The 24,088-nt window shown below is 43.3% G+C and overlaps 1 protein-coding gene across 1 annotated transcript in view; it reads right to left on the bottom strand.

Moving 5' to 3' along the window:
- The window catches only part of GPC1 (glypican 1), a 329,347-nt gene that overhangs the window by 30,076 nt on the left and 275,183 nt on the right, over nt 1–24,088 (bottom strand). Inside the window, exon 4 of the mRNA XM_074963999.1 lies at nt 4,772–4,937. Within this exon, the coding sequence (XP_074820100.1) occupies nt 4,772–4,937 (166 nt within the window). The remainder of the gene's footprint in view (nt 1–4,771; nt 4,938–24,088) is intronic.

Raw genomic sequence — 24,088 nt, 5'->3', positions numbered from 1 at the left:
TTTCTAGATCTTGCTCCAAGGAAAGGGGACGGCTAATGGCTAGAGCAGATGACTCTGGAGGCTCTGTCAGACTATGCAGTGTGCTCTGGCATGGATGCACATCCGTTCTCCATGGGGATATCCCGCATTGAGTGCCCTCTGGTGACACTGTCTGGCCACTGATACCCATTGCCTTGCCCTTCTCTGGAATGACTGGTCCTACTGCATGGTGTTGAAGAAAAAGAAAGGCATTTTTAAATTTATCCTCTCTGTGTTCTTAGAAGTTAGGAGAGCGCTTGCTTCCTGCTTTCGAAAGGAACTGGCTGAAAACGTCAGGGGCCTTGGAAGGTTGCTGCACTAGGTGGATTTTTGACCCTTGGGCTGGCCTATGAGTACCTCAGTGGGTTAAAAATTTTTGAGTGCTAAGGGTTTTCAGCATGATGTACTGGCAGCACGAGGCCCAGGAGTGCAAATCTTGCCCTTTAGAGAAGCAGAGTTATGAGGCAGTTAGGAGAAAGTGCCCTGAGAGCAAGAGGAGTTGTGTGGCTGGAAGCACACAGGGCCAGTTTTTCAAAAGTAGGCCCCTATGCCTTGCCCTGTGCCCAGAAGGCAACAAACAAGGGCTCTAGAGAAATTACTTCCAGAGCCCATGACCCCTTCAGTCCTGTTGCCAGCTCCTTCCCTTTTAAACCAAGGGACTTCTCATTTGAGTGCTTCAGCTGTGTTCTGTTACCACGGGGCCACATAAGGAGAGGGCAAACTCTCGCATAGCCAGGACCCAAACCAAGTAGGGCTTTCTGGTCAAAAACAAAACCTTGGCTTGGACCCCTCCAAATAACCTGGCAGCCAGCACTGACTAGAGAGCACAGGGCTAATGCCTGCCCTGTAAGGATCATCATTAGCTAAGCAGCGCGCAGCATTCTGAACAAGGAGATGTTGGTGACTAGCTTTCAGGTGTAGCTAAGCCCCATGATGAGTGCAGTGCCATAACCTATGGTGGAGGTGACACAACCAAGAACACAAGATCATTCCATTTATAGCTATATTGGAGCATTACAACTGGCGGATAGCAGAACTAAAACATCCTTGAAATGAAATGAACATGTATTTTTTAAAAATAACTTTCAGCTAATAGGCTGTTAAGGCAAAATAAAATAAAATAAAATAAAAAAAGCCCGAATCCCAATTTGTGAGTGTTCATAATTATAGTCACATTGCCTATTACCTTATGTTTATCTCCATTACGTTTCATTTCCCTGGTGTTAAACCAGTTATGCTGAAAATAAAAATCTCCTAGATGTACTTGGTGCTTGCACCGTGCTCATTCACCGCTCAGCCCCACTTATATGTAATCAGTTAGTTTATCTGCAGATGCTGTCCTTGAGCTTATTTGTGAAAGTCAATTAGGAACAGCAAGGGGTCTTCTGACTTCCCACAGAGCTCCATTACTTCCAGTGGCAAGCAATACACAGATTCTGTGTCCCCCGCAGCCGTCACTTCCCTGAATCCTTGTAGTTCACATTTAAAGCAGTAGCTTTTTATCACAGGCTTTCTGAAAATCCAACTTAATTATATACATTGAATAGCTTTCCAAAAGAGATGCTCTGGCTCAGCCAGCAGGTATGGGCCAGAGACAGGAATCACTGGCTGAGGTTCTTTAGTCTGCATTATGCAGGAGGTCAGTCTTGATCATAATGGCTCTTTCTGGCCTTAAAATCTGTGAATCATACCCTTAGGTAGACATACAGTCCACTTCATTGCAACAAGGCTTGTCACCGCCACAAAGTGAAAGATGCAGGATCTTTCTGTTGACTGCTGACCCATGACCCGATCGTGAAGGGTTTATAGTTTTGGCTACCATATAATTCCTTTGCTAAGTCTTTTTAATGCAAGTTAACAGCGAGTTTACAGCAAGAAGGAGAATAAATAACCGAGTTATTAGGTTTGTTATGATTACAGGCCTTTTGTATGAGCATAAGGGAGTACTTATTAAAGGCTGGGATTTAGCTGAAGAGTGTATGCCTCAAGAAATAACCCCAGGTCAGATATTTTGCACTCTCCTTCTAAGAGACAAATGAGTAACTCCACAAACAGGTACAGTACACCACAGGATTCCACAAGAAGGGAGCTTTTCAGGGCTTTGCCAATTATGTTGCTATGAAGTATTAAGCAGTTAGATCGCATTTACATATAGAAATGATTAAGAAATAAATGATGTACATCATGAATATTAATGCTTGATGTTTAATTATGGACATCCTAAAGGCATGGATAGGGCCTGTTAATGACATTATTATAATCAGGATAAAGGAGCAAAAGTGGTATATATCTGTATTACCACCATAAGGAAGGGTATAAAATACCACACCCAGGTCCCATTTCTGTGGGTTTATCAGCTCCCCGAGACGGTGTAAATGGAATCAGAACCTCCCTTCTGATGGGTTACACTTACTTACCCTTCTGTCTTTGTTTCCAGAGGTCTCCATAAGTTGTAAACATACACAATGCAAGATTGTAAGTATAAACAATATATGAAACCACTTAACCGCACTTATCTTAGTTATATAGTTGTACATATTGATCCTTTCCCATGATTCCAATTATAGTTGTCTGTACTAAATAAAGTTTGTGTGCGCGTGTTTCACCAAATTATGTCTTAGAATCATAGAATATCAGGGTTGGAAGGGACCTCCGGAGGTCATCTAGTCCAACCCCCCTGCTCAAAGCAGGACCAATCCCCAACTAAATCATCCCAGCCAGGGCTTTCTCAAGCCTGACCTTAAAAACTTCCAAGGAAGGAGATTCCACTACCTCCCTAGGTAATGCATTCCAGTGTTTCACCACCCTCCTAGTGAAAAAGTTTTTCCTAATATCCAATCTAACCCTCCCCCACTGCAATTTGAGACCATTACTCCTCGTTCTGTCATCTGCTACCACTGAGAACCGTCTAGATCCATCCTCTTTGGAACCGCCTTTCAGGCAGTTGGAAGCACCTATCAAATCCCCCCTCATTCTTCTCTTCCGCAGACTAAACAATCCCAGTTCCCTCAGCCTCTCCTCATATGTCATGTGTTCCAGACCCCTAATCATTTTTGTTGCCCTCCGCTGGATGTTTTCCAATTTTTCCACATCCTTCTTGTAGTGTAGGGCCCAAAACTGGACACAGTACTCCAGATGAGGCCTCACCAATGTCGAATAGAGGGGAACAATCACGTTCCTCGATCTGCTGGCAATGCCCCTACTTATACATCCCAAAATGCCATTGGCCTTCTTGGCAACAAGGGCACACTGTTGACTCATATCCAGCTTCTTGTCCACTGTAACCCCTAGTTCCTTTTCTGCAGAACGGCTGCCAAACCATTCGGTCCCTAGCGGTGCATTGGATTCTTCCGTCCTAAGTGGAGGACTTTGCACTTGTCCTTGTTGAACCTCATCAGATTTCTTTTGGCCCAATCCTCCAATTTGTCTAGGGCCCTCTGTATCCTATCCCTACCCTCCAGCGTATCTACCTCTCCTCCCAGTTTAGTGTCATCTGCAAATTTGCTGAGGGTGCAATCCACACCATCCTCCAGATCATTAATGAAGATATTGAACAAAACCGGCCCGAGGACCGTCCCTTGGGGCACTCCACTTGTTACCGGCTGCCAACTAGACATGGAGCCACTGATCACTACCCATTGAGCCCGATAATCTAGCCAGTTTTCTATCCACCTTATAGTCCATTCATCCAGCTCATACTTCTTTAACTTGCTGGCAAGAATACTGTGGGAGACCGTGTCAAAAGCTTTGCTAAAGTCAAGGAACAACATGTCCACTGCTTTCCCCTCATCCACAGAGCCAGTTATCTCGTCAGAGAAGGCAATTAGATTAGTCAGGCATGACTTGCCCTTGGTGAATCCATGCTGACTGTTCCTGATCACTTTCCTCTCCTCTAAGTGCTTCAGTCTTGTCAATTAACTTTAAATAGCCACCTAGGAAAAGAACCTGTTATCTGTGACAAGTGCATATTGCACCCCAATATGTAATCTTATAAGTGTAATAATTGTTCAGGCTACATTCCCTGACCGATTTCATTCTAGTTTTCTCCTAGTGTTGATTGTTTTGCTTGGCTGCTGAACTTGACCCCGCCCCCTCCACCATGGCATTTGTGTTTAAATATAAAGCAAATGAGCTTTATTTTCCTTTATATATGCGTCTCATTCCTCCAAACTCCACCCCACCCTTTTTGTTTTGAAGGAGCACTGTCAGGGTTGAAAGTCCTCAATTCTGACTCCAGTATCCCATGGAAACAATTTTATTACTTTTCACTTCTACAGCACCTTCCACAGAAGGATCTAAAAGTGCTTTCCAATTTAATTTAGTTTACCCTTGGTACTTGTGGAGGACGGTACCACTCAGCCAGAAGAAAGGTGATAGAATCTGGCCCTAAGCCTCAAGAGATGGGAAAGGCACAAGAATTAATTGAGTTGTTTTAATTGGTTTAATTGGAAAGAGTATCGGTCTCTTGACAGGATCAAGGGTCTTGTTAGCCAGTGTAGCACATTCTGTGTAGTGATCTGACTGAGCCCATTACTCAAACACAGTAAAATGTCTTTCCAGTCCTTTTACAGTCCAGCGCTGAGGCAGAGGAATTTTAGCGTAAAAGGGTCTTATGCCCTTTTAACTGTTCTAATGGCACTTTATTCATTCTCCAATCCCTGTCTCATAAAGACTGAATATGAGCTTTGGGGTGTGCGGGGGGAACATGTCATAAACTCAACAGTTTTACTGGCACATAACTAGCTCTCCTTACCAATCAGGTTCCTCCATTCCGTGTCCAGGTCTGCTTGATTGGCTAGGCAGCCCTTCATGACGTTGTGGCAGTAGTTGTTGCACGGTTTCACACTAGAAATGCCCCGGCAATACGGACAGTACACCAGCTTCATTATGGCACGAGTGCACTCATGGCTAAGAGACACCTAAAAGAGGTGGAAGGGGAATTATTAATTATGGAAACAAGTGAAAGACTCTCATTAAACAGGAAATTATACGGTGCATTATTTTAAAGCCCTAGTCAGACAGATTAAATTATACTGAACCAAATTCATGCCCCTAACTAAATGATTTAAAATGTTTTGTGATCCAGTGGACTCTGGATTGAGGCAGGATTCTATTTTGGGTTGTGCCACTGACCTGTTGTGTGTCCTTGAGCAAGTCACTTTGTCACCCAGTACCTCTGTTTCCCCTCCCACCCTTCATCTTCTTTGTCTATTTAGACTGTAAGCTCTTCCAGTCTGTTTTTAGACAGTCTTTAGACTGTCTCTCACTGCGTATGTCTTAATCACACCCTGTGATTACAGCACAAACCTACCCATTGTATATTTGCGCAGTACCTAGCACAATGAAGCCCTAAGCTCAACTGGGGCTTCTATGCACTACTTTAATGCAGCTACAGCGGATGATAAAACCAAAGTAGCAAAAGAAGTGAATTTATATAGAGATGAAAATATTAGCTAATGGGATGGAATACAAAAATGTACCAAAGATCATATTAAATAATCAAATGATTATGACTGTATTATGACTTGTTTAGAAAAGTTCACAGTATATGTTACAGCATGTTAGCAGCGATATTACATTCCTATTCCTTCCTTGAGTATCTGCAGGGTTTCACAACCAGGGATAGCCAGTTTTATTAACCTGGCTCTCTCCTTTCTGTTTTCACTGTCCCTGTGTCGTGACTGTGACCTGTAATTCTGCAACACTGTCACATGGTAACTCCTGCACTGGAAGAGTCTTTTATAAGCATCAGCAGGTTCTTTTGTTAGGTAAGTTTTTTGTTTCAACCATCTTGCTGATGTGTATAGCCACAAGCTTCCTCCAGGAATTTTTACTGACTACACTGACAGTTTGCCCCTGAAACGTGTACTGCCTCTTGTGTGAGGCTGATCCCATGGGGGAGCCCGAACATTACAGTCATTCTGCTGGTGTCATAGGAAAGGAAGGTGGGGTGAAGAGCTTGTGAGGGTGATCCAAAGGGTCAGCCTGAACCATTAAAATACCTGCAATTTGGGGTACTCCAAACGTTTAAAGAAATTGTACTTTTAACATATTTTTGTGAGCCTCAGGGATACACCATTTCTGGAAGGGATGGCTAACCAGCATCCAGATACGGGAGAAGGGGATGATCAACATTAGGGGAAGGGAAACCCTCCATCTATAATTTGGTGCAGAACCAGATCAAGATGCTCCTGAGAGTTCCCTGCAGAACACTCACCTCCAACCCACTACTACAGTGCTGTGCTGCAACCATTAGCTCAAATGGGACCTTCGCAAACCTGGCCAGTCCATAATATTAACTAGCATTACCAATTTTTTTGGCCAATGTCCATTTGCAATTTCCTTGTTAGTCTTTATAGGTGATTGAAAAGAAATGGCTTAATGTTCCTTTTTCAACCAACTCATGAGAAAGTATGCAACAGCAAGAACAAACTAGTGTGTAAGTGTGATGGACGGGGAAATGCTCTGTCTGGAAAGAGATCCAAGTTGCAAGATTCAGTTTTGACAGTAAGATTTTTTTCTCCCATATATTACGAAAAATGTGTTGAACAGTGTCCTTTTAAGCTTGCTGTGGTCCAAGAATAAGCAATACCGAGGCAGCTTTAGAAGAGCGGGAGCATGCTGAGCCCACTGTTAGAGGTCCAGAGATAAAATCCCTAAGGTTTGTCTTCCTCAAACATTCTTCTCTCTAGCCCTTTATTTTTAGTATGCCTTGAAAAGGATATCTCTATTCTGCTGCGTTTTTATTTTGAAGGAATGAATTAAAGGGCTGCATGAGAAGTTTTCCTGAGGTTCAGATACTGTACAGACATCCAGAACTGCTCCCCACGTTAAAAGTTAAAAGTAGGAGGTTTCAATTTCTTTCGTTTCTATAAAATGAAGTTTATAAACCTCAGAAAACTGATGGGATAATGTAGAAAAATTCTCTCTCTGTACACAAAAAATATCCACAGAAAGACCTGAGCCCAAATCCAAATCATTGCACCTAACTTTTAGGTGCCTAGTCACTTTGGCTACCTGAACACAGGGATAAAAGACCCTCTACCCTTGTAGGATCCTGGAGATTGGGCTCCAACCCAAGCCCCAACATCAACAGAGTGATTTTTCAGCCCTGGAGCCTGAGTCCTGCGAGCCCAAGTCAGCTGACTCTGGCCAGCTGTGGGTTTGTTATTCCTGTGTAGACACAGTCCCAGTGGAATCCACAAACCCTGAGTGAGGCCCTTTAGCTCCCTATACAATGAGTGGGGACACAAAGCTGCCTGAGAATGGGATCCACAAAAGCCAGCTCACTGGGCAGGGAGCTGCCTAAACTAGCCAATAGGGGATGATGACAAGAGGTCTGAGTCCTACACCTGGCCACTCCCATGGAGTTAGGCACCTATCTAGCTTGGGATCCACAGCCAGGAATCCTCATCTACAGTCAGGTGCCTTAAGTGGTTTCTTGGCAGAACAGCAGCAGCACGTACCTAACAGCGAACAGAACGACTGGAGGGAGGAGGCAGCCTCCCTTATAACCTCTAGCCCAGTGGTCAGGAAACTCAGCCCAGAGGCAGGTTCAGTTCCCCACTCTGCCCGGTGACTACCCCATCATTCTCACGGTCGCTGGCCCAATGTATATTTTAGTTATTTATACACCAAGTGGTATGGCTTCAATGGGGAGGGACAACATCAGACTATCCCCTAGCTCAGTGGTTAGGGCACTCACTTGAGAGGTAGGAGAAGCCAGTTCAAATCCCTTCTCATCAGGCAGAGGGGGGAACTGAAGTGGGTTCTCTCACATCCTGGATGAGTTCCCTAAGAACTAGGCTGAAGACAATAAAGGTAGCTTCCTTTCTCCCCCCAGCCGTTTTCTGCAGAATTAGATGTGATTGGAGCATGCCTACCAGATTGGGTCCTGCAGGTGATACAGGCATTGTCTTCTCCTGGTTTCAGGACCATGCTATGGTTCAGATGGGGGTCTGGGCGGCTGCCTGAGGCAGCAGTGCACTTGCCTACAGACAGAAATTTAGGTGCCTTTGGGCCTTTTTACAGTGAAAATTTAGGCACCAAATGAGTTTTGCCAACTACAGTGATTGCAGTAGTGCCTAAACCTAAGTCCCTTTGTAGATCTGGGCCCTAATGCTTTAACTCTGGCAGATAAAGTACACACTAACCTGCCACAGAAATACTAAGACCTACGGTGACCAGGTGTCCCCAAACGCCTCATCCCCAGCCCTGAGCCTGCACCCCCAGCCAGAGCCCTCACCCGCTCCGTGCCCCAACCCCCAACTCAGAGCTCCCTTCTACACCCCAAACCTCTCATCCCTGGCCCCTCCGCAGAGCCCTCACCCCCTGTCGCATCCCAACCCACTGCCTCAGCCTGAAGCCCACTCCCGCACTCTGGACTCCTTATTTCTGACCCCACCCTAGAGCTTGCAACCCCAGCTGGAGCCCTCATTCCCCTCCCATACGCCTGCTCCCTGAGCTGGCCCAGTGAAAATGACCGAGTGAGGGTGGGGAGAGCAAGTGACGGGGGGGAGGGGAGGAGAGGGATGGCGTGAGCAAGGGCGGGGCCTTGGAGAAGGGGTAGGAAAGAGGCGGGTCAGGGCAGCGGGCAGGGCAAGGGTGTTCGGTTTTGTGTGAGTAGAAAGTTGGCAACCCTGCTAACACCTCAACCTTGAAGAAAACTGCAAAAGTTTAAAAGCTTTGCTCTCTCTTTTAAAAGAGCCTCTTCTTTTGTTACCACTGCAAACACACACAAACAGAACCAAAGGGGTAAAATTAGTGCACTCATTCTTCAAATCCGTACTACAAGGTACTAAAATGCATATTTAATACCTGGGATTAAATTGGTTTAAAACATGTAATGCTCCCTTCATACCAGCAGGTGGAGCTCTTACCCTACAGATGAGGAAAAGTTTGAGAAACAAACCAAAACTCCATCCACTACTTATTAACCTAAGACAACAAGAAGTTACAATGGAAATATCATTTAAAATGTAAGATTTTCTTATAAATCACAGTGCTTTAATAAAATTCACTGAATGTTAAATGAGGGGACAACAGTTAAGAGTAGATGAAATATAAATGCATGCTATAAAGAGCTAACACCAGCCAGAAGCAGACTATTCAACTTGAAATACTGGAAATTCAGTCTGGAAGGGAGTGCTACTTTTTCTTCTAATGAGTCTTCATAAACCAGAGGTGTATTGTGAAAATCCAGTATAAGAATTCAACTTGCTATTTTTCCAGACCTGCAGAAGAGCTCTCTGGAGTTTGAAGGTTTGTCCCTTTCATTAATAGAAGTTGTACAACAGAAGATATTACCTCACCCGCCTTGTCTCTCTGATTACTTAACTTACTTATGGATATTTTTCTTTTCAAAGTGAATTTAATGCTCATGAAGCCAGTGAAGACTGACATACCCTCTTATCCCCAGGACAGCCCCAGGAGGAGCAGCAATTGTGCAAACTCCAGACTCTCCAGGATGCTCTGCCTCTACACAGACTTGGTAAGACCATCTGTGTGTGAGAGAGTAGTTAATGCTCCATGTTAGTCACTCCATGTCCTCGCTGGCAAGATTGGCCAACAAGGGTGCAACTATTGTTATTTCCTGTGATGTGGACACCTATCCACTGTCCTGCAACCAGCTTCCTATAGGCCACTCAACAGCTGTCAGAGGGTCATGGCTTGGCTAGCCAGGCTAATCATCATACACGATGCAGAAACATCCTAAAAAAGCAAGTGCTTGCTTACTGTTCATATCTGCCTTTGGATGGCCGTTTCAAATGATGTACTAGGCCCAAAGAACACTGCTTGGAGTTTTGAGCTAAGCTCCTGAGAGGAGAAAAAAACCTATGCCTTTACCGCATAACTGAGCGAACATGACTTGGATGTCAGACAGAGAATATTTGTGCATGGCCAATTTGTCATTCTTGCAAAGTGACTTCTTCCACCAGAGGGACACTTTAATGCCACATCGTACGAAGCAGCTTGGAGGCAGTGTGCATAGCGCAGTATGGTGCAATATCCACACATGTAAACCCTTCTTGGAGAATGCTTCTGCATTTATCTGTCCTATGTCTAGACTTGGCAGAATTCGATTTTTAAAAATAATTTACACAGATAATATCAATGTATATTTTTAAGCAATTTAAATTTTTTTTTATTAATTTAAATTTTCACTGTTGTGGGAAATTATGGGAGGTCAGACAATTATTTAATGACCGTAGGCACTGAGATTCAAAAAATTAAAGTCAAAATCACATGTCAAAATATACAAAGTAAATATCCTTAACTCAAACTCTATTAAAAGTTCTCAAGCAGCATTTTTCTTACATTGCTTATCTGTACATTTCAATTATTATTGATGAAATATTTTTTGAGTTTGTGCGTGTATGGTGACATTGGCGTGTACTAACATTTACCAATAAAAATGGAATCCTTCTAAGCCTACCTATGTTATCCCTTTCCCCCGTGCCTGTCCCTGCTATATACACAGTAGGTGATTTATTCATGCACCAACTGTGATGTTAAAATGATCTCTCCCTTCAATCTGTCAGATTGTGAGCGTTCAACTTTATCTCTGAGCAGCAAGGAATAGTGGTAGTCTCTGCTGGTATCCAGATGACTCCAGGTTGTTGTACCCCTTTAACCTGCTAATTATTCCACTTGTTAATGATCATGCTCTTCCAATTTTGCAGACAGAATGAGCAGATGTGTCTAAAATGGAGACCAGTGTTGCTCAATGGCTAGGGATCTTCCCGAGACTAGGAGGGTGAGATTATGGAAGTGTTTTCCACATGGACTTTGCCTTGATAGCGCTTAATCCTACCGTCACTTATACCCATGTATAGGGCTGGCCTTACCATGAGGTGAACTGAGGTGGCCACCTCAGGTGCCAGACTGTGGGGGGGCGCCTCTAGGACCCAGAGTGTAGAAAATTGTGTCTGCTGCTGGTGCATGTGTATTCTCTCTGCTCTAGATGCACAGAGATGGTGGAGTGCTGTGCTGGAGGAAGGAGGGCACAACAGACATAACAGGCAGACAGGAGAAAAGGTGAGAGGGAATAACAGAAAGCAGCAGGACCTGCAAGGAGAGAGAGGAGGAAGAGCCTCTTATGTACCTCTCTAGCACCCCCAGGAGCCTGGACTGATTAACACCAGCTTCTCAGGGAGCTTCCTGTTTCCTGCTGCTTCCCTGAACCCACGTGAGGAGAAGAGGCAGTCAACTGAAGTAGTAGGAGCCAGTTAGGCCCTTTAGATGCTGATATCTTCCCTCACTCAGGCCCTGCTACCAGCCTGCTTATTTGTCCCCTTCAATTGAGTGTTGAGACCCACTATAGCTGGCACAGAACAGCAGTCATGAGGGAAAGAAGAAAACGCCCCTCTGGGGCCGCATTCAGAAAAAGAAAGAAAGCAAAAAAAGCTTTTCTATCCAAGCAGGAAGGAGATCTCCTGAGATACATAGACACAAATGTTCACGGCGAGCCTTCTGGCCCCAGTGAGGATGTGAGTGGCGAGGAGATGCCTTATCTCCCAGTTAGTCAGAGTGCAGGTGACCTGGCAGCTACTGCAGCATCCATATCTCCATCTCAAATGGATGTAACCATGCATATTCCTGAAGAAAAGTGTAGATCAGAGAAGAGTGCGGTGGAGGCGCAAGGAACACTGCTGCTGAGTTTAGTTCCTTAAGTCTAGATGATCCAGGACTGTGGATCCACTTGAGCAGTAGCCTGTGGGACTTCCTTGTACTGCATGGGCCACAGCAAGTGAAAAACTTCATGTTCCCCAAAGACAGTGAAAATAGAAGTTTCCATCCAACACATTACTGGTATGAAATCCCCAATGGTGACAAAGTGGAGAGGCCATGGCTTATTTACTCAAAAACCCAGAATTCTGCATCCTGTTTTTGCTGCAAACTCTTCCAGTCTAATGTTCCAGCCACATTGGGTTCTACAGGAACAAAGGACTGGAAAAACCTGGCTAGAAATCTGGCATGCCATGAGAACGCAGCAAATCACCAGAGAGCATTCCATAGGTGGAAAGAGCTTGAGATGAGACTAAGGTTAAAGGCCACCACAGATGATCAGCGTCAGAGTCTCTTTACTGACAAAATGTTCTGAAAAGGCTCATTGCCATTGTGAGAATGTTTGCTACCCAAAACCTAACACTGCGTGGCTTTTCAGATCAGCTTTATGTGCCAAACAATGGAAACTTCCTTAAAATTATGGAGCTGATGGCTGAGTTTGATGCTGTACTCTAGGAGCATCTAAGAAGAGTCACCACCCAAGAAATGAACACACACCATTACCTTGGAAAAACAATTCAAAATGAGATCATACAGTTACTGGCAACAAAAGTCAAACAGAAGATTGTGGCAGATCTGAAGTCAGCAAGATATTACTCTGTTATTCTGGACTGCACACCTGACATCAGCCATACTGAACAAATGACTTTAATGGTGCGTTTTGTAACAACAGAACCTAGTGAAAATGTTCCTGCAATGGTGACTGTCAGAGCATTTTCTAGAATGTATTGACATTTATGATACTACAGGAGCTGTCTGACAAATGTGCTTCTTAAAAAGCTGGAAGATACGGGAATTGCGATAGCTGACCTGAGAAGTCAGGGCTACGATAATGGTGCCAACATGAGAGGAAAGAACAGAGGAGTGCAGACACGGATCCAAGAGTTAAACCCTCAAGCTTTTTTTGTCCTGTGCAGTTCTCATTCATTGAACTTGGTGGTCAGTGATGCAGCATCAGCTTCTAGTGAGGCTGTTGAATTTTTTAATGTAATTCAAAGCATCTATGTATTTTTCTCTGCATAAACTCTTTGATGGCAAATTTTGAAGCAACATCTGGGAACATCCTCTCTGACACTGAAACCACAGAGCCACACGATGGGAAAGTGGAGTGGAGGCGATAAAGCCTATCCAACACCAAACTGGGAAGACAGATGATGTCATAGTTGCCATTATGGAGGATAATGCTGTGACAGGAGCTGTTCTTGGGAGAAAAGTGGCAGAGGGAAATGGAATCACCAGAAACATATATAACTTCAAATTTCTGTGTGGCTTAGTGTTGTGGCATGACATACTGTTTGAAATAAATGTTGTAAGCAAGAGACTCCAAGGTGTTGACCTTGATATATGTGGAGCAATGGAACAACTGGACAAAGCAAAGTCATAACTATAGATGAGGGATTTCAAAACGTTCTGAAGAGTGCACAGAAGTTGGCAGAGGAACTTCATACTGAAGCTATTTTCTCACCCATTCAAGAACAAAGAGTTGCTGAAGAAGACATTGTGATTATGAGGCACGGGATAATCCCATGAGAGACCCCAAACAACAATTCAAAGTTGAATTCTTTAACCAGTTGCTAGATTGTGCAATACAGTCAGTTGAAGAACGTTTCATGCAGCTCTAAGAACACAGCAGTATATTTAGGATGTTGTATGATATTTCAAAACTCCTCACTATACCTGAAGAAGACCTACACCAGCAATGCAGGGCACTAGAGAAAGTGTTGACACATGATGACATGCGTGATATTGATGCGAGTGATTTAGGTGATGAACTGAAAGCCCTTTCAAGATACATTTCAGCAGGATCAACTCCAAAGGCTGTTCTGGAATATATGTGCACAAATAAGATGACCACCCTCTTTTGAAATGCTTTTGTTGCTCTGCGCATACTTCTAACACTTCCTGTAACAGTTGCCAGTGGAGAACGCAGCTTCTCCAAGCTGAAGTAAATAAAAACACATCTATGCTCCACAATGACAGAGGAGAGGCTGGTCAGCCTTGCAATCATCTCAATAGAGCATGAGCTGGCCCAGACTGTGGACCTTCCGTAAGCAGTTCAAATCTTTGCAAACAAGAAGGCACAGAAAGCACCATTTTGATTACTCAAACAGATAAAAAGGCCAGTGTTTACTATGCAGACAAGAAAAGTTACATTTGCTGTTCAGGCGTTTGAAAGTTAAGTGTTACTTAAAATTTTTGAACAAGGCATTTTAAGTTGTTAGTTTTCCTTTATTGGGATAGGTAGCAGAGCAATACCATGAGAGGAATAGAACAGGAAGAAGGCAGAATTGAGACCTTTCAAAGTTTTGGCCCAAGCGAGGGGCAATGGGGGCATTATTGAGCTCCCTGCCTCAGGTGCCAAAATGTTGTGGGCCAGCCCTGCCCATGTAAATCCATTAACTTTCACGGAGTTTGTCCCACTGTACCTCTGTGAGAGGAGAATCAGGCTCTTGAGCTCTAAGATACAGGTTCTTCAGTCTGCTGTTGCTTCCACCTAACATACACAGTGAAAGGGCTGCTACGCTTGGGCTCACTGAGCTAAAATGTAGAATCCGGTAGGGGACTGTATGAAGTGAAGGGTTCGATTTAAAATGTGTTTAGGAACTAAGCTCTCCCAGTTCAGCTAACAGGCTCTGGAGGCACACTAACCATTGCAGGTTATTTTGTTGAATCAAAAGGGGCTTTGAGGTGGTGAGCGTAGGGTAAGGGCTGGCTGATGCCCACAGGGCCAGCTAGGCAAACAATCCCACACAGTTTTTGAGAACTTGGACAGGAGATTTGCTAGCACATGGCACCTTGAAGTCAAGGTTCAGGAGGATTTGATGTGAACATTCCACATAGCTCTAATCCTAAAGCATTTGCTTAGATCACTTGTCCAAATGTCTCGATACTTTGTCCATTGCCGAAGGAGATGCTACTTAAGAAGTAAAGGGGACTGATTGCTTTCTTCCAGCGAGCGTCCTAATTGCAGATAATATTTTGAAATTTCTCTTTTTAAAATATGAACTGCACAGAGACTCTTTTCCGACACACAGTACTTATTAGTGGTGTTGAGATGTCTAGCTTTGAAAGGAGTCTCAGAAATAGCTTGGAGACATTTAATCAGAAATTAATTTATTATCTTTATAGACTATATGTTGAGAGCTTATATCATACTGTACCAAACAAATGACTATGAGAATCTCTCTCTAGATCTCTTGGATATAGTGAGGTTAAGGGATGGCAGCACTAATTGTTTGGGCTGTCTGCCTTTTTTGCACTCTTGTGGCTTTGTGCTTGTAAAGCTATTGTATGGATAACACATTGTGACCTTTTTCTTCTACTGTAACATACACATCCCTGACCCTGTGAAGAAAATCTCCATAGGGAGCAAAAGGAGAATGGACAGCATTACGGGTACACCTCCGCAACCAGTAGTTGGTACGTACTCACACAACTAGACTCCTTGAACAAAGGGAATGGCAGAATCAGGTCCAGAAGTCAAGATACTCAAAATTAAGAGCTAATATTATGCAAGTGATGGAGAAAACTGTCCCTGACATCCCTAAAGCACAGATCTGCAAAAGGGCTGTTCGAGTGATGCATGTTGTTTGCATTAGAACACCTTACTGAGTTATATGGAAAGACTCCAGGGAAGACCAGGAAGGAAGATCCAATGAGGGTTGCCAACTATGTAACATTTAAAAACCGGACACTCCAGCAAGAGTAGCGGCACCTACCCTTCCCTGCCCCTTCCCATGAGGCCCTACCCCTACACCCCTACCCCTGAGTACCCGCCCCTGCCCCACCTCTTCCCCCGAGGCCCTGCTCTTGGCCTGCCCCTTCCCCCTGAAGTCCCCCCCTCTGTTTGCTCCTCTTTCCCCCGCCCTCCATCACTCACTGCTTTTCCCCTCTCCACCCCTTCCTGCGTGGGTCAGGAGGGACTCGCCTGCAGAGCCGGGGCTGGGAGCTGTAGCTGCCCGATGCGGGTAGAAGGTGGCCCTAGCTGAGTAAGAGCTGACGCGGGTGATGATTTGGTGCCTCCCCCACCTACAGTGACTGGACTTTGGCTTTCTGGTCAGTAGATCTGACTGGACGCCATCAGGTCCCCTTTTCAACCGGACTTTCTGATTGAAAACTGGACACCTGGACACCCTAGATACCAACGGCCAGGCACGCAGCACAGAACTGGCTTCCCCTTTCCATCTTCTCATTGCCCTTACTTTACAAAACAGGGACTTGGACGTTTCTACTGTGGGGCCACGTTTGGAGGCATTTCCTTTGGAGCCAGGGAAAGCCATGGTGTTTGTCACTGGCCATGGGACTCCAATTTTGTATGATGAGGGAGGCCTTGAAAGTGCTGCTATTTATATCCTTACACAGGATATTGTTAAGGGAGCAGTACTGCAGCTCCCCGTGAAAGAGTGCTTTTTTTATTTGGTGGTGACCTTTTTTTCCTGCTTGGCTAGTAGTAAGGCGGGTAAGTGTTTTAACAGGGAAAAATAAAATATATATGTAAAGGGGGCAAAACTTCATAGAGAGGTGGAGGTGGCTGATTGGTTAAAACCAATAAGGGGTGGAGCCAAGGGATATAAAGCTGGTCTCCAGCCTCAGCAGCTCATTCCAGCCTAAGAGTTCAATCCATCTAGAAGTCTGCTTCAGCCTGGGAATACTCAGGTTTACAGGCTCAGCTAGACCAAGGAGTTTGATCCATGTTAGGAGCTCAGCTCCAATGAGTGCCTAGATTTAGATGTCAATGTCATCTTAAGGATTTTTGCAAGATGTTTCCTTGCCCCCCATGGTAGGGTGTTTATTTCATGTGACTATTGCTATTGGAACACTGCAAGTTAAATGAATAAGCTTCATTTATTAAATTAAAAGTCCCTTATTTTATTTCTTTATTGTGATATTTACAAAGGATTCCTACCTTCATCTCTCCACTCTACTCAAGAGTCTGGTACCACATTTCCCCTGTTACAACAGTAGTGTGACACCCAAAGGAACCTATATATGTATAGCCTGTTATTTAGAAGTGCTGAACTGCCCTTGACTTCAACTTAAGCTGCTAGGTGCTCAGAACTTCTGAATATCAGCCACTTGGGTGTCTAAAACTCAACTCAGGAGTCTAATATGAGGCATCCACTTTTGAATATCTCAACCTATACATTTTGTACCTTTGGCAGCAGCCCCTGTGGCACAGATTTTAAACGGATTCATTACTATTACCCTATGATTTGCACTTAAAAATCCACTAGAAAATTTATCTTGCTCTTCTAGGCAGTGGCATGCATCTACATACACAACGTTTTCATTGCATGCCCCTGAATTCACAAAAAATGTCCAACTGGCAGCCCATGGGGCCATTCTGTCCAGCTCCTGAATGTGCACTGTAGAACAAAATTGTGTCCTCTGTAAAGCATGACCTCGCACACACCATACGTGCAAGTTGACACTGCATGGACAATGCCATTTTATGGAACGTCACTAAAAAGTCTAGACCACCTAAGGCAGTAATTCTCAACCAGGGCTATGTGTACCCCTGAGGGTATACAGAGGTTTTCCAGGGGGTACATCATCTCATCTAGATATTTGCCTAGTTTTACAACAGGCTACATAAAAAGCACTAGTGCAGTCAGTACAAACTAAAATTTCATACGGACAATGACTTGTTTACACTTCTCTATGTACTATACACTGAAAAGGAAGTACAATATTTATATTACAATTGATTTATTTTATAATTATATGACAAAAATAAGAAAGTCAGCCATTTTTCAATAACCGTGTGCTGTGACACTTTTGTATGTTTAAGTATGATTTTGTAAGCAAGGAGTTTTTAAGTGAGGTGAAACTTGGGCATACGCAAGACAAATCAGACTCCTGAAGTGGGTACAGTAGCCTGGAAAGGTTGAGAGCCACTGCCATAATGCAGGCAAGTGTGGAATTGAAATGTCCATAACAGAACAGAGCTAGTGGTGCAAACTCTTCATCAGGATGGAAAGCTTAGTGCAAAATTTGTTCACTAAAAGTTGTTGCATGTCTTACTAAAAGCACGCCACAGCTTCCAGGCCAAAGAGAATTGATATTATACTGTGAGCATAGGAACAGATAAGTCTGAGGGCTGCAAAAGAAAGCTAGGAATCAGAGAGATCTGAAGAGAAGTATTGTGCTGGACTGGAATGTCTCCAGGGGAAGGAGAACAGGATAATCTGGAGGATGATGTTAGGAGGAAGATCTTGAGGATGAATGTGACGATCTAAGACAAGTTAGTGTATTAGTAAAAAGTCAGTTTAGAACTTCTGATTTGAGTAACAATTAGTGTTTGCCTTTTATTTTAAAAAAAAGTCAACTTGCTTTTAAAAAAAAAATCATTTCCCCCCCATGAATGTCTACAGAATAAGGAGAAAAATTCTGCAGAACTTTGCAACATAGGCACCAACTCCGTGGGTGCTCCAGAAAAAATGGTGGGTGCTGAACATCCACTGGCAGCCCCCCATCAGAACCTCCCCATCCTCCAGCGCCTCCTGCCTGCTGGCAGGCCCTGCCAATCAGCACCGCCTTCTCTTCCCTCTCCATGCCTCCTGCCCGCAGCAAACAGCTGTTTTGCCACATGCAAGAGGCACTGTGGAGTGAGGGAGGAAGCGAGGATGCGACACGGTTGGGGTGGAACAGGGCAGGAAGAGGTGAAGCAGGAGCGCAGTAGGGACAGGAAGAGGTGTGGCAGGGCAGGAGTGGAAAAAGGTGGGTGGGTGGGGCCTTGGGGGAAAGGGTGGAGTGGAGCGGGTCCTGGGGCAGAGCCGGGGGTTGAGCACCTCCCAGCATATTGGAAAGTCGGCGCCTGTGCTTGGCAGTATTCCTATTGCTCCTACGAATGGGATAGAGAGGGTCTGATACAAATCCCACTGAAGTCAAAGGAAAGACTCTCATTGACTTCAGTGAACTTTGAATCAGGCCCATAGGACCTTCCATCACTAAGTTGCTGATTGTGTCCCAGTCAGTCCTGACTGATCTGGTGAGTGCTTATTTTCCTAACTGAAATGGGTTGAAGTTCTCAGTCCAGTTCCAAACGGATAGCCATCACATCACAGAAGCTACTACAAGTGGCCCTACAGTAGAACCTCAGAGTTATGAACACCTCAGGAATGCAGGTTGTTCGTAAATCTGAGCAAAATGTTATGGTTCTTGTTTCAAAAGTTTACAACTGAACATTGAGTTAATACCACTTTGAAACTTTATTATGCAAAAGAAAATGCTTTTAACCATCTTCATTTAAATGAAACAAACACAGAAAGTTTTCTTATATCACATCTTTTTTTTTAAATCTTGTCAAATCTTTCTCTCTTTTTTTTTTAGTAGTTTACATTTAACAATGTACTGTATTTACTTTATTTTTTTCTGCTGCTGCCTGTTTGCGTACTTCCTGTTCCAGATGAGGTGTGTGGTTGACCGATCATTTCGTAACTCTGGTGTTCGTAACTCTAAGGTTCTACTGTAATTAGCTCACGTGTTGGCTATCTCAATGGACACACCAAAGACTGAACAGACTTGGTGACTGAACCCAACTCACCCCCTAAGGACATTTTCTTTCAGGTCAGGGTTTAGGCACGTTGGTGGAACTGCATAAAGAAGCTTACTCTGAAGATGCTTGGGCTATACCTGTTATGTTAATAACTTTCAGGAGCACTAACTTTACACACACACACACACACACACACTCTCTCTCTCTCTCAAATAAAATGTAAAACATGTACAGTACTCATTGGTCTTGATATACTAAGGAAAAGCCTGCTTGTGAATTTCCATAAGGATCAGTTTTTTAAAAAAAGTCTCAGTTCTGATAGCTGTAATTTCATTAGTTTCCCTTCAGGTGAAAAGTTATTTTATTCATACAGGCAAGACGAAATATCCCAAACCAAGCAGTTTCCAATGTCCTTGCTCTTTCACTCTAAACTAAAAAGCATTTAAAAATTACACCTAACTTCCCATTCAACATCTGACTCCTCAAACATCTGGTGCCAATTAAAAACTGGTGAAAAACACTAGGTTTCCAACTAAGATTTGTAATAACTGATAACTATGAATAGTCAAAGCCAGCTATTAATCACAAGGTGTCCCAAAATCAGAAGCATGCAAACTCCTGAAGATTAAGTAAAACATCATTTGCTCATCTTTAAATGTAGCACTGCATGAAGACAGCACATGACAATTATTGATTTATCTGAGCACTATTAATCTGTCCCAGCCTGTGCTAAAGTACAGGCTGTTGAAATACCTGGCTGCACTCCTGTCAATGGCATTTTTATTACAATGAGAATTTCATTAGAACCACTTCATGAGAGAACAAGTCATCAGGATTCTGAAGTCTTTTTTAATGTCAATCGACAACTCAGTCGAAAGAAACAATGCAGCCTTTATGGAAACAAAGATCTCTAAGAATTCTTCCCCATCTCACCCGTGCGCTCTCTTGCCTCACCCCTCCCACTTGATTAGAGGCAGGAGTTGCTGCAGGGGTTAGAGTCTGTGCTCTGACACCTCTCTTATTAAAATATGTTCGTACATGTTCTCAGAAGGCAGGTATGGAGTAACGTGCTGGCAGACATTTGATATTTGTCTTTACATTTTAATGGAAGAGAATCAGAGACATTTTCCAGGAGTAACACTGGGGAGGTGATTTAAGCTGTTCACATTTTTAAAATTTTATTGGTGGAGAATCTCTAAATATATATAGACAGCTACTGATATATCTCGATACAGAGATAGAAATAGATATTGATATGGAATAAATAAATAATTCATAGAAAGTAAAGATCAATCCAAATGTAAAATAATGATTTGTTTATAATTTACTTTTTTTTTCCAAATTAATCCCAAAATATTCTTGTTGTGACCTTGTTGTGCTCTCCTCTTGTGTTCTTATCTGTTCTCCTCTGATGGAGCCACATCCTGATCCCACTGAAGTCTATGAGAGTTTTGCTGTTGACTTCATTTGGACCAGCATTGAGCCCTGGGAATTTTTCTTTCAAGACCTACTTCTACATAGTATAGTTTAGCTGCAGATCTTCTAATATTAGAGCTCATCCAACACAGATGTAATTTCCAGACATGTGAATTACCTCAATGGCCTTTAATCTCCCTCCCTTCCTGGGTCTCCTTCACCACTGGTATCTATTGGAGTCTTTTCTTAGTACTGTGACTCAGAAACTATGCCAAGATGTCAAGAATAGATTCACAATAGGCTGTGTGACCTATCCCCCAAGAATCTGAACCTATCCGAGTCAAATCAAAGTCATCAGTAGAAATATTTACTGAAAAATACAGATTTTAACTTGGAATCAATGCACTATTCAGTCATTTATCAGATGCAGAAATAAATATACAAAATGCAACGAAGAACAATTTAAAAATAATTATTTTAAATACTACTAAGTAGAAATCACATGCCGCATCCTGCTCCCACTTTAATTATGTAAATGGGAGTTTTGCTATTGACTTCAATAGGAGTAGCCCCCCCCCGCCATCCCCACCCTATTCATAAATCCAGGCTAAAAATGGCAAAAATGCTTAGTATACAAAATAGTATTGTGTGGTATGTCATTTTAATTAAAACAACCTTCCAGCTGGGTATACAGTGTTTGATTTTAGTGGCAATGAGCTAATCCAATGGAACAGAAACTCCCCCTGTGAAATGCATTGTTCCACCAAAAGCACCGACATTTCAAGAAGGCTGTCATCAGGTATTATCCTGCAATTGTGGTTTATATCAAGAGATGAACTCTGTGCTCCTCTGTGGCTACTTCCCTTTCTGGGTTGACTCCATTCTTTGTTGATAAAACCACTTCGCTCCTCCACAGCAAGCTCCTCGCCTGGACAATCTTTTAGAAAACTCGATGTCACATCTAGTATGGAAACAGAATTCAAAATTTTGCAACGCTCCCGATACAGGCACACTAAAGTGACTAATGGACCGAGACTCCCTGTCTGACTGTTCATCACCAGCATTTGCAAAACAGACAGCAGATCCTTCGGGGAGGAGAGGTGTGCTTGGAGAGAATACATCAGAAAACTGAGAACACATCATAATTCTCTGTATTCAAAGTGGCATTTGTTTCCTTCATTTCCCTCCCCTCCTGAGCAGCGTCTAAGTCAATTACTGTAAAATTAATGGTTTTGTGAACAATTCTCGGGGGGGGGGGGGGAGCAATTTTTTTTTTTTGAACTCTCATGCAATTTAGAAAGGAATCAGTTTGGAAGAACTTTGACAAAAAACGTTCCTTGTTATTTCATTGATTGTATGCTTTAGTGCACAGTTATAAATCTTTAAATGATGAGCGCTGCACAGAAACTATCTGTAGCTTGAGATAAGTAATCAATTAAAGGGACATCATCAAGTAGGTAATCTCGTGGGGAGGGTCCCTGGGATTCTAATAGCTCTAGTCTCCTCATGGTAAACATACTTACTGATAACAAGTTAGGCCTCTGATTCTTCATTTCACTGCCAAAAGGAAGTTTATATTTTTGTAGAACATGGAGGAAAAAAGTCAATCTTTGTTTCCCCTTGGTGCATGTAAAAAGCACAAATCACCCATTTGTGTCCCTTAATGTATGATTTACATGTACAACTTGAGTGGCCACCATTCAACATACATGTGCACATCCATGTGATACATTTCTCTTGCATCCATGATCATCTCACTTTCCTCTTTCCACTAAACCACCTACATAGGTTTTATTGGAATGTTCCAAACCCATGAACAGAGTCAACCAGCTGTCATTTAAAACAACAAGGCCAGAAGCTCAGAGCCTGGTGCAAACCACTGGGACAGAGAGGAGGCAGCTCCAGTTGGAATAACTGAAAACCGCACCAAATACTAAATAAAGCAAATAATTTTCCTCCTCCGAATAGGGGCCAGGGAGAAGTCAGGAAAAAGACATACTGTTCAGATCTTTCCAAGCTGCAGGGGTTAGGGCAGCAGAGCAGCACCCTAGAGCTATATTGCCCCTCTGAAATGACAGCAGAAGCCTGAAAGGACCATGAAAGCTCTTCCAAAAGAGATGATGTTGGTCCTACACATTAAAGTGGGACCCTAACAAAATCTGCCTCCTTACTAGAGAGCCACTTTGCTCCCACTGATGTCAATGGCAAAAATCCCATTTGACATCATTGTTACAGGATCAGGCTCTAGAAGAAAAAGGTGGAGTCATTTTTTGGGGACACTGCCAGCTTTAGATAGAAGTGTTTCAACTACAGAGCAACAATTTGCAGCACACGGAATCTGAGCTCATGGAAATAAAGGAAACTTCAAAAGAGAAGTTGAACTTACAGAATCTCTTATCGAAAACAATTGTTTGCTGTGAAGGAGATCAGAAACATCAGAGAACAAAGTCAGGGTTCCACATATCCACACCCTTGGAGCCCCAGGTTTTACTGTTCCTGAACCACAGAACAGAAAAAAAGCACAGTCCTACACTCCTGAGACTAGAAGCGTCAAACAACCCCATTATCTACATGAGAAGGAATTACAGGATCTCCATAGTTAAAAAACAGAACAACTACTTTTGTGGCAATTGGATCACTACTCATACTTTTCACTCACTTTTGGGAAGAGCCCAATCATGGAAAAAGATGAATTTTCAGAAAGTCACGAACACTGGAAAATCAGTATCTAGCAATGACTATAGCCTTTCCCGTCACAGCCCCGTCACCTGCTGTTACACACAGGTTGGTAGCAGTCAGAGACAGATATGGTCAGCTACCAGATGCCAGTCAGATTACACTCTCACCATTGCCAGTTACAAACAAGAGCCCAAATCTGCTGCTGTTAAAGTCAATGGCAAAACTCTGAGCGACTTCACCAGGAGAAGGATCTGGTCCATTGGCCTGAGGATCTATAGTCAAGTTACAAACGTTCCCTTCTGAAATGCTGATTCTGAATAGCAAAAATAAACCCTTTTTCCTTTTGAAGCCTGGCTTGAAAGGAAAATGACAATCTGCATCTCTATTGTTGCGGGCTGAGGCTCCTCAGGCTTCAGCGGCTTTTATGTACATTTTAAAGGCATTTAATAGCAGTAAAGTAAGCACAGATCTCTCAGGTATTTTTCGTACTCTTCTCTCCCCACCTCCCAACACACTCATCATATTGGTATGAGACAGAGACCAGCACTTGGACATTGAGGTGGTAGGGCTCCTTAGAAATATGGATGGATAGATGGGATAGATTTTTGGATGGATAACGAGGCCAGTTGATAAATATACAGGATAACATCAGGCCAGTTTGGCTCACAACTGTGATCAGACTACCAGACT

The sequence above is a fragment of the Natator depressus genome, chromosome 9 (assembly GCF_965152275.1).
Source record: "Natator depressus isolate rNatDep1 chromosome 9, rNatDep2.hap1, whole genome shotgun sequence".
In the NCBI taxonomy this organism is placed as follows: Eukaryota; Metazoa; Chordata; order Testudines; family Cheloniidae; genus Natator; species Natator depressus.
This window is presented reverse-complemented; position numbering and strand designations above follow the sequence as displayed.